The 16,513-nt window shown below is 39.2% G+C and overlaps 1 protein-coding gene across 32 annotated transcripts in view; it reads right to left on the bottom strand.

The window, feature by feature from the left end:
* rims1a (regulating synaptic membrane exocytosis 1a) overlaps positions 1-16,513 on the bottom strand; it is a 101,190-nt gene that overhangs the window by 34,783 nt on the left and 49,894 nt on the right. For 16 of the 32 annotated variants that reach the window (XM_029450405.1, XM_029450412.1, XM_029450408.1 and 13 more), the window contains 12 exons: positions 15,049-15,105; positions 10,317-10,357; positions 9,130-9,243; positions 8,902-9,001; positions 8,390-8,513; positions 6,922-6,939; positions 5,436-5,482; positions 4,956-5,071; positions 4,646-4,776; positions 3,269-3,440; positions 2,147-2,297; positions 1,665-1,721 (listed from right to left, as the gene is read on the bottom strand). In XM_029450405.1, coding sequence (XP_029306265.1) covers positions 1,665-1,721; positions 2,147-2,297; positions 3,269-3,440; positions 4,646-4,776; positions 4,956-5,071; positions 5,436-5,482; positions 6,922-6,939; positions 8,390-8,513; positions 8,902-9,001; positions 9,130-9,243; positions 10,317-10,357; positions 15,049-15,105 — 1,128 coding nt within the window. Of the gene's footprint in view, positions 1-1,664; positions 1,722-2,146; positions 2,298-3,268; positions 3,441-4,645; positions 4,777-4,955; positions 5,072-5,435; positions 5,483-6,921; positions 6,940-8,389; positions 8,514-8,901; positions 9,002-9,129; positions 9,244-10,316; positions 10,358-14,830; positions 14,913-15,048; positions 16,114-16,513 lie in introns of those variants that run through there. The other 16 variants (XM_029450432.1, XM_029450411.1, XM_029450435.1 and 13 more) reach the window with 11 other exon arrangements.

Consider the following 16,513-nt stretch of genomic DNA (forward strand, 5'->3'; position numbering starts at 1 on the left):
TATGGCAACAACATCTTGTACTACACAGGACAGTCTGTCTCAAGGATACAAACTATTTAAAGATCAGCCTAATAATAGAACTGCAACTGGCTGTTTTTCAGCACTGTGACAAAGACACACAATTCTCTTTCTTTGGTGGTGGCAGCTCTGAAGATAAAAATACAAACAGAGAGACTGATCAGCCTTGAAAGGATCTGTGGGACTGTGTCAGGCTTTGTTTTGGTCCCAAGGTCACTGGTTTCAATTCAAAAAGAAAAGCAACTCAAAGCTCACAGTGGTAGCACTTTTGCTTTGGAAAGTGCTACCAAGGGTTTTCATTTATTCCCTCCATGCATGGAAATGAAAAGAAAAGTTGGTGTGTTTTCCATCCCTTCTGTCTCTCTTTTTAACTTACTCATTAACAAGAAGCACAGACACATAGAGCAGCAGGGCTCGACTGATATAGTGAGGTGGCACTATGAGTTGATACTCAATTACTTTGAATTTAATGTTTAATGTGTACAAATTCCATATTTTGTATTTGTTCAGAATTTAGCTGTCAGGGTATTGGACGATGAAATCCATGATGTTTTTTCACATTAATATTGAACTTGGTTCAATAGACAGGTATTCAAACGACATTTGACATCATCATCAGTGAAATATGTAATCAATCAACTCGACTCTTATAATAGTCCAAATCAACAAACCTACAGCATACACCAGTCCAACCCTGACATACCGAGACTGACACAGGCAGACATTTACAGTATGTAGTTGTGCACTAATACACACACAAACAAAGGCAGAGTGTTTGAATGGAGAGCCATTTGAGAGGCGAGGCAGAGCAATGCCTGAGGTTCTCCCCATGCCAACATGTAGTCTATGACATGATAGTGTTTCCCACACACAGCATTTGTTTGTGTTGGCCTGTCACCCTGTTATATCTATTTATCTATGGGGGGGGTTTGTATCCAATTTTGATTTTATATTCTATTTCATGTCATTTGCTGAGCATTTGTTAAACTAATGGTACTGTAAGACAGATGACAGATATGTTAAAAGGAAGACATATTTGATGAAGACCTGAGAGGCAAGTGAGGAAAGAAATGAAGAACAGGTGAAAAGAAAGAGTCCAGGTTCTTGTTTCTAAGTGTTGTTGTAATAGTAATTTCAGCCACAAGAGGCTAAAGTGCCCCAAATAGGACTAAAAACATTCATGTTTTCTTCCAGATGCACTTTAAACACGAGGTACATTGTGTGTTAGCAAGTTATGTAACATTACTGTCATGTCTTTCTTTTGGCTAGAAATGTATTTTAATCAGCGCTGATCTGCCATTAGAAGAAGCTTGAAAGCTTTTAGTCCTATTGAAATGCTGCCTCAGTACTGAAAGGTCAGTTTACATTCAAAGTCAAAAGTTTCTACATTCATTTCAATACAATAAAAGAATTGTCCAAATCTAAATTTAGCCTTTCTTTAGTTTCTGTCAGCTGGTATAACCTTTGCTTAAAAGTAAAAGGGCTCCCTGTCGTGTATGGAATACATTTCGGGACAAAACTTATTCCATAGAGAAATAAAAAGCAATGCATACAATGTTCCAGCCAAGAAACCCCCAAAACAACACCACAAATAAAATAGAGTTTGAGGGAAACTCTGGTAATACTAGGAAACAATCCCCACCCACCTTTAGACACTACTGCTGTACCTTCATCAAACTCAGGCTCTGTTACACGCTGAGAACCTGAACGTCAGAGACACACACACACATATATAGATGTACAGCACACACACGCACACACACACACACACACACACACACACACACACACACACACACACACACACACACACACACACGCACGCACGCACGCACGCACACACACACACACACACACACACACACACACAGACACACAGACACACATAGATATGGATATACACCACACATACAAACACACACATACGCATGCATGTGTCCAGGCACAAATACAGTATTAGTGAAGGGAAAACATACATTTATATTAATATTCATGCTCACTGAGAGTAAAGCAGACACAATCCTTTCTCTCTTATACACTGAAGCGTGCACGCACACTCACACGCAGAGGTTATGAAAGAGCTTATGCATAAATATACAGTTAGGAGTATTCATAGGCTGAAACTTACGCTGCAGCTTCTTGCCAGGGATGTCTGTGTGTCGGCGGGGCAGGTACGGGGAGGCTTGGGGCAGCGGGATGGATGAGACATCGTGGGTTTGCAGTGGATACCAGTGAGGCTTGTCGTCCAGTAAGGCCGTCTCCAGCTCTATCAAGACCTGCTCAAGTCATAATCCACGTAGTAATGATTAATGAAATGTTTTGCTGCTGTTATTAATATAACACAGACAGTTGAAGCTGTTTAGGAAAATTAATCAGAAAAGCTTTTACATGTGCTGCTCTAAACATCCTCTGTATGATGTAGTGCCATTATGTTCCGGCACCGAAGTGATGCATTTCAGGTTTTGCATAGATTTCTTTGTTTGTGCTGTATACACAGTATATTTACATGCATTCATTGATTTATTTGGGGGTCAGTGGAACAAGCTGACATACTGACATATCATCTATCCCCTTATAGGGTCGATATTACAAACATGTTAGCAGACACAAGCAACATTAGCATTCATTTGGAGTCATGTTTCAGTGTAGGTGAGAAATCTAAGTCCAGTATTCCACTTTAGATTTTAGCTCTGTTTTGGTCTCCATCAACTCCTGAGGAACATGTTCTGTCTCTTTAGCAGCTAAATGCTCCACTATGTTCACCAGGTAGTCGCTAACTTTGTCTGCCATTTGCTGCTGAGTGAGCAGGCAGCGTACAGCGGGTTTACCGGAGCTTTACTGATGACAAACAGTTCACTGCTACTTCTGGAAATAGGGATGCCCCCCAAGTGTAAATGATTCAAATCACCAATTTAACCAAAATTGTGTTAGTCAAATCCCTGCACTAGTTGCATCAAGGGATGGGACGATATAGGATTTTATCGCCGATCACAATGAAAAACGTTCACAATAAGATAATTGTAGTGAATTTCCATTATCAGGATAATCGTAATTATCCTCACGAGTGACTTGAAAAAGTGATTCCAGTTCGTTGTCGTGTCAGTCTATGTTCCCTTTCTCTTAAGTCTGAGAGAAAAAGCTCTGTGATGATCATGATCATACAGTGTGTGTGTGTGTGTGTGTGTGTGTGTGTGTGTGTGTGTGTGTGTGTGTGTGTGTGTGTGTGTGTGTGTGTGTGTATGTGTGGTACCTCTCCCATAAAGGTGCTGTCCTCGTCCGGTGACCTGGGTTGGTCCCATATAGTTAGCTCCAGCATGTGGTTGCGGAAATCCCTGCGATGGACGTGAGAGTAGACGAAGGTCTGGTTCCACTTGGGCTCACATGTCTTCTTCATTGTTTTTGTCCTTCGTTTGCTCTTGTCACTGTGTTAAACAACACAGATAGTCAGCCGACCCTTTTCAGTGCACTCACTTTTATTGTTTGTCCAAACCTCTGCCTGGTTGCACCTCATTCATCTAAATGTACTCCACTAATACCTGTTGGAATGTATTTTAAGTACATTTACTCAGCCACTGTGCTTGAGCAAAAAGTTGAGGTAGTTGTACTTTGTTTGAGTATTTTCTTCTCATGCCACTTCATACTTCTACTTCACTACATTTAACAGAGAAATATTGAACTTTTCTCTCCCTTACATTCATCTGAGAGATTTAGTTACTTTACAAGTGAAGATGTTTGTCCACGTAACAGATTTAAATATACAATTATAGCTGAAATGATTAGAAAATTATTCGATTGACAGACACTTAATTGGCAGCTATTTTGATAATCATTTAGTAATTTTTCAATTCCAGAAGCTGGAAACATAAAACGTTTTTTGGTTCCAGCTTCTGGAATTGTAATTGAATTGTAATTGTTGCAATGTGCTGCTTTTCCTTTTAATTAAATGGATAATTTTAATTTATTTGTAATAACTTTGAGGTTTGAGCTCTGGGTAATTGTGATTGTGTTTCTCACTAGTTTCCTTATTTTAGTTCAAGCAAGTCTCATCTCCAGCTTAATAGTCATATTGTGCATTTGTCTGCAATGAGTACTTTTTCTTTTAATACTTTAAGTTCATTTTCCTGATTATACTTGCATACTTTTACTCAAGTAACATTTACAATACAGGACATTTACTTATGGGAGTAGTTGTGTTCATTGTTAAACAACAACCATCTATGTGACGTGACTCGGGCAGACATCATGTTGACGGTAATGTCTAATAGCTGCAAGTGACGTAAGCTAATGTAACGTAAACTTGCTAACTTCCTTCCTCACTCTCATCCGGTGTTTCCTGTGTTACGGCGGAAGTTAGAGCACGGGGGGTAAAGGGGATATGATGCCATTGAGAGGCAGCCAAATGAAACAAAAGGCACCGTTACCTTGAATAAAGTTACAGATTTCTATGGGTTTGAACATTGTTGGAACAGTCGGGATAATGTAAGTACACAAGGTCTAGTCGTCTTTTGACATTTTAATGCCGAAATGTTACATATTATGCCTTCAATGCAAAGTGCAAACGCAGTCTACTGCCATTCACCTAAACCTGCTTTTGATCCCTGAGACTCCCTGTGAAGGATCGGCATACCTGCGGTCAGGGAGAAAGTACATTTTGACATAGGGGCTCCTGGGTCGCCCGTCAGGCCGAAGAGGAAGCTCTGCAGCCTGCATCACGTTGACTATTAACTGATGACCCACTTTGTCATACCACAGCTTCACCTGGGTTGGAAACACAAACACACGGACACACACACACACACACACACACACACACACACACACACACACACACACACACACACACACACACACACACACACACACACACACAAAGTCTGATGCTTGGTCTTCATTTTAACACATCAACAGCCCAACACACTCAAAGTGCACACACTCACTGAGAGTTGCCCTGGCATTAACTGAGGAGCATCTTGGAGCATCCCGGGACTGGAGGGAGACAGGACATTTAAGGATGGTCTGTCCATCTTCTGGGACTCAAAAGAACTGGAACCTGCTATGGACACAAACGGGGAAATTATTTGAAACTTGATAGGCAGTGTACCTCCCCGCTGCAGCACTAGGGTTGACACACAGACATATTTGCTATTTTGAAAAAGTAAATGTTGAACAAATATTTAACATTAATTAGAAATAAATGTATCACATGGGACTTAACATACAATCAAAACGTTGTCTTTAATTTCTCGGCAGTTTTATGCATCAAACATGTCACTTTTCCTTAGATTATGTTCACGTATGAACCTGAACAAACCACATACTGAAAAAACAATTAAAAACTATATGTACAAGACAGATAGTCGGCCGGACCCAGATACACAAATACGGAGATGCCCCAACATCCCGCAGGAGATACCTACTAGATTCTAATGGAGGGTGTGACGTGTCGGGGATTCTTGGGATATCACTGGAAAAGAAGCAGAAGAGGTTGTGTCAGCCGCTCTCATACTGGCATCTCACTGGATTAAACAAAGTTATTAGTGTTCTTGATGCACAGGCATACATGCATATAAATGTAGTAGTAGTTTAGTGGAAGAAAGAATCACTGCAATTAAAAGTTATTTGAAGATTAAAATGTCATGTGGTTACAAAACATGGAGAAACAAGACGTGAGTAGAGCTAAGGTCTTCTTATGAATGCAGTGTTTCCCAGACTCATTCAGACATTTTGTCTGAAATAATAATGGATGGGAACCAGTAGCTCAATTCTGTCCACACCACCATCTTTTCTTATCATCCACCAGCACCACCACTACAATTAAGGATCCCATGGGAAACATCAGAAACCATTGGACCAGCTTCATGTAATATAAAGAAAGCACGGTGATCTGTGGAACACTTATCAGTGTCATTTGTCATTTTAAATTCAAAATCTAAATAGTGGAAAAGTTCAGTATTTCAAATGTGCCGCCCCACCACTGATAGTGGGAGGGGGAGTGTCAGTGTTTGTTGAGTAGCACATGAGGAGGCAGAATTAAACAATTACTTAGTCACCCATTGGGCAACAAACAGATGTTCTACAATATTTTCTTTAAAATGATAGTTCAACATTTGGTAATCTATTAACTTTCTTTCTGAGAGTTAGATGACAAGATGGATAAATCTGCCATGTCTCGGCATTAAGTAGAAAGCTGGAGTCGGGATGTGTTTGGCCTCGCTAAGCATAAAGACTGGAAGCAGCAAGGTGAATGGCCTCCCAGCTTCAGTGCTGCCATTACATAGAATAAAAACATGAGATATCCATCTTCTCATTTCACTCTCGTAAAGAAAGCAAAAAGGTATAAATCCCAAAATGTTAAACTTTTGCAAGTTTTTAAATTTCAACTTTTGATTTTAAATACAAATATTTAGCTGATAAGTGTTTCATGGACCCTAGGTTGCCTTGGAGCCCATTCCAAAATCAAAACATGTACATGAAATAAAAACAATATTGCTTGCTTTATGGATCCCAATGTCCCCACTTTCAAACCAAGGGGTAGAGTAAAAAGAAATAAGCATTTCTTATTTGACACTGCAAGTGCTGGATTTCACTTTGGGATCCTAAGACTTAACCAGGAATGAAAAAGAGAAATTCCAGATGCTGCACAAACTTGCAAAAGCAATGCTACATTGACGGACATTTCCAACTGGCCATTTTGCATCCCTTCAAGTGAACGTTCAGTTTAATTTAGATGGACATGACAAACTGCAGCTATTTATTATTATTTTTACAAAAAATCAATTAACATTCCTACTAAATAGAATTCAGTTCAGTTCATTCAGGGATGCAAAATGGCACCAGCAAAACCAAAATAGTTTCCATAAGCGTGAGGATTAAGGGTCCTAATAAAATGGGCAGATTACTTACTGATATTTTCTATACACCCTTCGCGAGTGGTTGGAGAGAAATTAATACATTCAACTATTTTCCCCATCAAAGAGCAAATGAGGTTAAATCTTAATCTAAAGAAAGTCTGCAAGAGCTGAAGAAACAGTGAGAATTTTACTGTGAAATAAACCAAATATAATTACAATAGGCTAATCTTACTCACAGAAATAGCTTATAAACAAATATTGAAGCACAACTTGTACTGTACATTTGTTACTCAGTTACCAAAGTATCTTGAGTAATAACACCATTTATTTGAGAAGATTATCCTGGAAAGTTAGCAAGCAAACCTAAAACATAAAATTCAGAAAGATTCTGTGTAGGATCAGGTACGTAATCTAGTTTAAAAAAAACAATGTCCTATGTGACTTTCTTGTCTCAGATATGCATATGGAGATATTATGGTAATGCTTTGTTTTACCGCTCTGTCATTTCCTTATCATTCTCTAAACATTTCCTTGGAGGTGTTCTGAGTTATGTCATTTGTTACAATTTTGGCAAATAGAGAAAAAGAAACAATGTTCAATTGGTACACTTGCTAATAAACCACTAACAAGTTGTGGCATCAATGCTGTTAGCATGTTGGCTAACCACTGACACATCGTTGCAGGTAGCTTCATTGAGACTGCTCTCTAGCCTCTCATATGTCACAGAATCAGTTTTGACTTCAGATAATAACTTCTAATTGTTGTTTTCTCATTAACTTGACAATCAGCCAGTTTGCTAATAAAACGCTAAAAAGTCGTAACAGCAGCGGTTGTTGCAACAGTTATCATATCTGGTAGCATGGTGGCTAACCAGCCTACTCCGTTATGAAAACTCGCTGTTGTAATGTTTCATTACAGTTTTTGTCTTCGTTGTTTTGTGTTTGTTGTCGCTGTGTGCTCGTAGTTGAAATGAGGGGTGACCTAAAACATGGCGACCACTGCCCAGAATGCAATGCGCCATAACCTTGTCGCCCCTTCTCTATTGTACTCATGAATGTGTTCATGAGCGGCTTGGTTTTTACAAGGCATCAACCAACAAAACATTATCGGATGCAGCCACTTCTCGTCTTTTATTGAGCTTACAGCCAATTTCATTTGGTCAGTTATAATTCACCTTATATTCTCCTGGAAATGAACACAAGTGTTTTTTTAAAGGGGACATATGAGACAAAATGGTAATCTCCTGTTCTAAAACTTGGCAACCCGTGCAGCAGGTACTGGCAGGCTACATTTAGATACTTTTAATATTTAGAATGCAGTAGCAGACGTGGTCAGAATTCAAATAAATGTCCCGTCTTCTATCTTATCTGAGGTCAGTCAACACCGCCTGGTTAAATAAGGGTGACATTCAATGCAACATTTAGACTGGTGAATGACTTATAACTAAAGGGTTGCATCTTTCACAAATATCAAAATATAAAATTGACAGATGCACAAAGTGTGTTTTATCCCTGACTTACCCAATAGGCCTGGATACCACGAGCTCCACTTGAGGCTCAGCTTGAGATTCCAGGATGATGTTGTAAACTTCCTTCATGGTGGCCCCCGGTAACAGCTTCCCATTCCACTGCAAAACTTCATCCCCTGGAATCGGACGTGCATGTGCATTTAAATAGTTTGTGATATAAGGTGGCCATGAAGCCTTGGTATGAGTCGGGGTATCAGACCCATTTAAGTATAATTTATCTTTATTCTATTTTTCTCGTTTTGTCAACAAATCCCATGAGAAGACCAAAACTAACAATGTGTTGGTCCACTTCCAGCTTCCCTACCTGCCAAAGCCCATCTTGAGAATTGAAGACATACTTTTTTTTAAACGGGTAACAAATACATCATTACATTTTTTAAAAGGTTTAGTAAACAGCTGGGTACTGTAGTTTTTAACAAACGTTACATCAAACATGTTTGGATCACAATGACTTTTTAAATTGAGTCCTGCAAATAGTGTAACACATGTAATAGTTTAGACTACCTGCTCTGAGATGTCCCACCACGTCAGCCAGGCTTCCCTTCTTGACTTTAGTGATGAAGGCACCTAATCTCCCTGACTCTGTTATTCTGCCTCCCACCACCTAGAGAGAGCGACAGAGAGAGAGAGATTAGTGTCATGTCCGTCATATGTGGTGACAGAATTCCATTACAATAATAATGTCACAACCCATAAATACACAACACTCTGTGTGCGTGCGCCCACTCTGACCTTTAACCCCAGCAGAGCTCCGGCTTCTTTAGGCATGGTGGCACTCCTCTTGCTGAGGGTGATTCGTCCAATTAGATGATCTCCCTCCTTGGACGGCTGCCAGGTTACAGGATGCTTCAACAGGACACAACAAGAGATACTTACAGATGCACACACTGACACTCAGAGGACATATACACAAATATATACACAGTACTATAAAAATAACAGGTTGAATGTTATGATATTCTATATTGTGTCCTGGTTGGATCAGCATGTAAGAGTTTCCCTATTAAAATATTTGTTTAACATGTATATGGATAAAATGTGCACTGCATTTCAATTTCATCATACGGCTAAATGCATGTTTGGTTTCTTCAAGAGTTTGATGAGTGGTAACCTAATGCATTATGGGTTCATTTACATCTGATGTTGATGCATTTTCCCTCTGCAGGTTGCAACAATTTACAGCATTTTCCTAGGAATAAATTAGCTAAAGTTTGCTAGCCACTCTAATCAACTAATACATAACAGTCATTTAAATGTACGTTTGTAAAAGCTTTTACATTTGCTGGTGTTAACACCAGGATCTGGTTGGTATTTTCTGGGAAAAGTAGCCTTGTGTTTTACATGAATAGATTCTTTAGAATAGATAGATAGCTACTATCTCGGGGGTCAATAGAAAAAGCAGAAAGACAACTTCCTCAGCAGGAGATGCAAGTTACAGGACATGCACAGCACCAAAGTCATCATGGATGGATTACTGAACAGGCCTACCAGACACAGGCCCGGGAGCCCATAGTGTCAGGGACCCCCTGGCCTGCACCTGCAAAATGTACCAACAAGGAGACTCAAAATGACCACAAAAAAACATAAAAAGACTACAAAGAGACTCAAAATGACTACAAAAAGACTATTACACAGTGACACAACGACTACAACAAAGAGGCTAAACAAACATCAAATCTGTATGTGTTGATACTATGCAAGACACGTGTTAGGGTCTTTTGCATGTCTGTGCCCAGCAGCACATTGTCCCATAATCCATATATAATAAGTCATACATAGTTTACATGCACGCCACTGTTGACACCCCTGTCATCTCCGCAAAGACAACACTTGGTACAATCTGGCTCCACTTCATGCTGTTCTGGAAACTATAAGCTGAATATGAAAAACATTACATAAAAATAAAAACAATGACTTACATGCCATACAGTGGGGTCATGTGGGTAGCACTCCCAGTCGCCTGCAAGAGAAAAGAGACAGTCAGATAATGTGGATCCCCATCATACATTAAAACACACAAACACACACAAACACACACACACACACACACACACACACACACACACACACACACACACACACACACACACACACACACACGGATACAGCAGAAACTGTATAAACAGCACATACCAGTCTGAGTCCTCTCATGCACAGCCCAGCTAAATGTGGAAGGTATTTGTTTACAGTGGAGAGGGTTAAGTTTATTGAATATTCAGGCCTGGGCTAGAATTATACATTTATAAGCACAGTGGCAGGACTCAGCCTCAAAGTAGTCCTGCCAAGACAGTGATAATACCAGAGGACAACTGAGCTTTTCAAAATGCTTGAAATCCCTCCCAGATATTTTACAGATTAGATGTTGTGGAATGACTCCAGTGTTGTATGGCTAAATAAAAACGTTGGTAAGTAATGACCTAATGCTGATGTTCATTCTGAAGCAATACACCCAAACATCTATTATAGGGTCAGGAAAGCATTAAAAGAATGCATATTTTTCCATTCTTATTTCTATATTCAGTAATGTATGTAAATATAGAGGCTGGAGTGTGCCACGGGAATATCCATAGACTTGTGTTTAAATAATGTATCAATATCATAACTTGAGTAAATACATTTGCATTCAGATGATACATAAAAAAAGTCAAATGTAAAAAACAAAAGAAAGTCTGTAAAAGAAAATTAATTATAAAGAAACTATAAATTTAGCAAATTATTTAATTTACTTATTATTTATGTATAATTTAATTTTAAAATGTAATCTCAATTATTATAATTACATTTTAATATTTAATTTTAATCAATTATATTTTTTTAATAAAAATGTATCAAATAAACATAATATTTATAAAACATTCACTGATGTGTCATATTTTTACTTTGCGATTTGTTTACAGCTTTGACACATTTCATGCCATCTAGAAATGAAATGAAATCCAGCCCACAGAGCAGATCTCTGATTGGCCAGACACATAACCGATGGCCAATCTATCTGCTATAAATGAACCTCAGAGGTTTGAGTAAACTATCTTTAAATAAGAATGCAAGTTCTTCCCAAGTCAAGGTCCACTTCCCAACTAATTCTGAAGCTTTAACCACATCATACAGTCCTCATTAGTGAATTGAGCCTAACAGTACTGTGCAGACCCAGAAGAGATCCACAGATCTATTTCTGTGACAGATGAGCAAGCTCCATTGACTGCTGAGGAAAGTGTGATGCACCTGAAACGTCAGAAAAAGCTGGTAAATTCCTATCATTTTGTAAATGTCACAATTTCACTTGAATTCAATTGGTGCTTGTAGTAATGATACAGCATAAGTAAACTGTATATATGTCACAATTTAATGGTCATTGTCTTCATTGATTTCTTCCAGTATCAGCTATCTTTCAGGGAGCTCTCAACAGGAACTCGTGCATTTTCCTGGTGCATGTTCAGTGTGGTATTTTAGACATTACGCAAATGATGTTCAACGGTTCAGGCCCATCTCCTGCTTTAGATCAAAAACACAGCCGTACACATGGGCCGAGGGGTGGTGTCGAGATTTGTGCAGGACGCGGACGACACTGTTATGACACAGAGTAAAGCAGAGCCAAGCATTCCTAGGAGCCAGGAGGCTGTGAGCTTAATGAGTTGTGACAACTTGTAGTGACATTATGTAATCTTAAAGCAAACGCTCTGAGGACAGACAACTGAGTTCTGAGTTTTATAATTCGAGCGTGAACGTAATTTTGTGCAGTCGGCGAGCCACATGAGTGAGAGTGTGTTCTTGTGTTTCTAGAATAACGAGGTCCTGAATGAAGTCGCTATGTGTTCTCGACCCCATGAGGGGTCACTTGTTGTGCAGAAGATAGGGTTGAGTGAGATTTTAACTGTTTGATACATTTTTTATCAAAACAATGCATAGAATTAAGTGCGAGGTATCCTCTTTAAATGTTAAATGTAGTCCATTTGGATCTTATGTTATTAGTTGAATTATGTATTAGTTGGAAATTACTTAACAGGAATAACCCCTAGAGATGCACCATCTCGTTTTCAACACTCAATTATACTCAATCAATAATACAATTACAATTAGACAAAGAATTTGACAAAAAAAAGAACAATAATAACAAAACAATATATAATATTATTATACATTATACAAATGTGACAAAAACAAAACAATAAAATAAATAAATCTTAAATAATAATTGATATTGTTATTGACAATGGAATATAAATGTATCAATTCACATGAACCCATGTAACTCAAATGTAAACCTATTATATCAAATGGAATATCCGTGCTTTGAAAAGGTACCAGGAGTGTGTCCACACATGCGGGCGGCCGCCTGGCAACACAGCGCTGCACCAAGATTCTTTTCTGAGCGCTTCGGTTTGAAAGTCTCTGAACTTTTTAGTCTGTCATTAAACCGCAGTTAGAGTGGTGATATGTTGTCTTGATATTGTTGTCGTGATTTTTGGAGTAATCATACAGCACCATACCAAGTGTTTCAAAAAGATAACTGCAAATTGTGATAAATGGTAAATCACCCTCAGATGTTGTAAGAATTTGAAAAGTTCACGGGCAGAAAAGGTTAAAAAGTGAAAGTTGTGAATCAAGGTGCGCATGTATTATGATGTGTTTTCATATTGTGTTGTCTTTTTTTCTTCCTTCCTATCAGAGGAGGATTTGGTACCGTGTGTTTGTGTAGGAGGATACTTGCACAGATCATAATAGGATCTAGTGTACTGTGACTAACTGCATATTTGAGTGTGTGTGTGTGTGTGTGTGTGTGTGTGTGTGTGTGTGTGTGTGTGTGTGTGTGTGTGTGTCTGCCTGCACTGATCTAACAATGATTTACATGCCTGGACGCTTCACGGCTGCCAACAACAACATCTAAGAGCTGACCTGGTCTCAGTCTCGAGCTAAAAAAGGAAGCAGCTTCTCGCTGCCACGCCGGTGTGTTTGAAACCTGGTTTGACAGAACACTCTCATCCTAAAGCTCCACTTGATGGATGTCACAGCGCCTGCTCTGGGTCCAGGCTGGTGCTGCGCTCTCCCTCCTTCTCATCAGAACACAACACACTTTATCCATCAAGTGGAGCTTTAATGTAGAGTGAGCGCGGCTACAGTCAGATAGGCTACACTAAACAATTGTACAACCACTTTTATTGTTATGAAAATAATTGATGCTCATTTTGAATAATATACTCATGAGGTTATTCTCTCATGGAACTGCTGAAGTTTGTGACTGTAACTGTCTCCTATAACATGTGATGTTTATGTTTGAAGGTGTGTTAATCTCTGGATGTGGTTAAAACATTTAAAAAACATGTGAACAATCATTCATATAATGATCAGTCAGAGGCATACAGGATTATTACTTTTCAAAAGAAAAAGTGTAATTTCTGGGAATAGACATAGCGTATGCATTTATGACTTTTTCACCACGCTTGAAAAGTTTCTTTCTGTGGAACCTGTTCATTTAAAGAAAGTTCAGTTAGGAGTGTCTCAAGACTCAAGAAGAACTAATTGAAGCCTGTTTGTGTTCAATTTTAAAAGCCAAATTCAGTAAAATGGTGAAAACATGATATCATATCACCATACCAGTTCATTCTTAGCATTGGAATTCGTAGACTGACAGAAATCTATCTTGTGTCTTCTGTTGACATTTAGTTGCACAATATTAACTTTTCCAGCACAATAATGTAAGTGTATCAAATTTCCCTGAGCATCTTATTACCGGGACATACCTGGTGCCAATAAAGCCGAGTGTGCTTAATGACATGGCTACTTTGTCTTTGACGGTTTTTCATCTTAGAACTTTAACCCTTTCACAGTGTTTTCAGTTCATCAAAGTCGATTGTAATGTTTTTGTTCAGCGTCCGGCTGCACTCACTCTCTCACGTCCCTTCTGGTTCCAAAACAATCACTCTTAGGGCCTCGCGAATAAGTGCTACACCGGGCGTCTTTTTCTCAGAGCGCTCTGCCCCTTCAGGTTGAAAATCCCAGAATCTTTCAGTAAATGTTAGTCTATCATACAACAGTGTGGTGATATGTTGTCACGTTTGTTTTCATGAAAAAAGCTCCTATGTGGACACACGCCTTTATCTAGGCCAAGTTATCTTTGTATTCTTCCAGCACAGTGTGATATACAGCAGTGAGCCAGAGTTCCTTGGGATGGTTCGCAGTGATGTGACATAACCCAGCTTGAACATGACAGTAGTGTGTTCTCAGGCTTGGGGACATTGTGGGCTATGTGGGGCCACACACGGTCAACGCTGTGATCAACTGGGGTCAAACTGCCCCATCACAGACACACTAACACGCACACACATGTACGCTCAGTGTGGGACTGGCCCCCCTCAGGGCCAAGCTGAAAACAATGCAATATGACACACACAGGCTCACACACACTCGCTCACATACACACTGTGTAGCTGCTCACTTTGACATTCAGACTGCTGGCTACGGCTCGCTGCATGCACTGTACACAGAGGTTAGAAAATGTAGCAGGAAGTGCATTGTTTCTGCAAACACAACGAGACCACATTTACAGTTTTCAAGTCATTTGTTTTGTGATACTTTAGATTTTAAGAAACGCTTCATACAACAGAATAAAAAACTGTATTTTCCCAAATCAGTAGGATATCAGAGCAGTCTTACCTGTTCTGATCACTGAACCCACAGAGTGTAAGTAGAGAGGCGTCTCCAGATTCAAGTCTGAATGAAGATGGCACAGAGACTAAACAGCTTGCTGCTTCTTCTTACATTCACCTCTTAAAGGGGGAGTGTTCAAACACACACACACTCACACACACACACACACACTGAAAAGGCAGTACCTCATACCTCATACATTGTGATATTTAAACACAAATAGAGTGCATGTGTTTGAAATAAATGGCTTTATCATTATTTCTTTAGATGAACACTATTACTGCACACAGTCCTGGTTGAAGGGGCTTGTAAATGGCTCGAGAACTGTGAATTCTATGTTAGTGAGATGTGCTTATTTTTTATATACCTCATCCTAATGACCTTATCTCGCTCATTTACACGCTGTGCTTCTGGGTGCCTTGAGGAATATAACAAAATAAAAATGAAATCAAGGCAGCAGTTAACATGACATCCCCCAGGAATCCCTCTTGTGGCCAATCAATAACAAGCAGTACAATTATGAAGATGATCAGTCATCAAGTTATTTAACAATGCAAGTGCATTGTGTAAAACCATTTGTATTGACCTCTAGCTATCTCTTTTAACTTACAATAACAGCTACTGTACTGTTGCTACAGTGTTTGTTGGCCTAGTTTTAAGTTTAAATTCATTTATTTATGTGCTTTTTTCACGTGTCACTTTGTAGATACTGCAGGACGCACCGCTGTGTTTCTTTCTAGCTTGGTTGAGTATAAAGATTGATCAGTATGCAGCTACAATGTCATTTCTGTATGTAGCTAAGCATTAGCCAATGCATCTTCCTTTGTGATGTGGATTTAGAGGCTCATCAGGAGGAGGTGAAAGGTTTGTTAACTTCCTCCTCCGTGTCTGATATACAAACGTATAGCTGTTTAAAACTTCCATACTACATTTTAATTGTATACAGGTTTTGCGTATGCCGTGTATTATGCCTAATGCTTTATCATGCTCAAAAGGTCAGTAGGCAGACAAAAAAACATTAGACTTTTAAGTTTGCTTTTGATGTCCACTATTGTCCCACAATGCACTGCACAAAGGATATGAAGAAGCTGAGCAAAGAAAAAAAAAAAAATTGCAGGTGGTGGGGGTTAGGCTTCTATTCAGACACCATTTTGAGAAGTATTAAATATTCAGAAACTATAGTGGGTAGTGTATTATGTAAACTGCTTCAGCACTTGGAGCACTGCCTCCTGACATTAATTCAGGCTGATGATTGCCACCTTCCCCACGAAGAAGAAACATTACAGACACCTGGAACAAACAGATTTAGGGAGGAGTGTAATGGTCCTATAGGACAGGACATGTGATCTGAGAGATGAGATGTTATTGTTGACCTCTAGTTAAACATACCTCCTTGGCCTAAGCAGTGTAAGAAACATCCATAAAGCCGTGGTGAGGCAGATCCTTCCCCCACATTCTCTCCAAATCCTCT

Source organism: Cottoperca gobio, chromosome 15, assembly GCF_900634415.1.
Source record: "Cottoperca gobio chromosome 15, fCotGob3.1, whole genome shotgun sequence".
NCBI classification, from domain to species: Eukaryota; Metazoa; Chordata; class Actinopteri; order Perciformes; family Bovichtidae; genus Cottoperca; species Cottoperca gobio.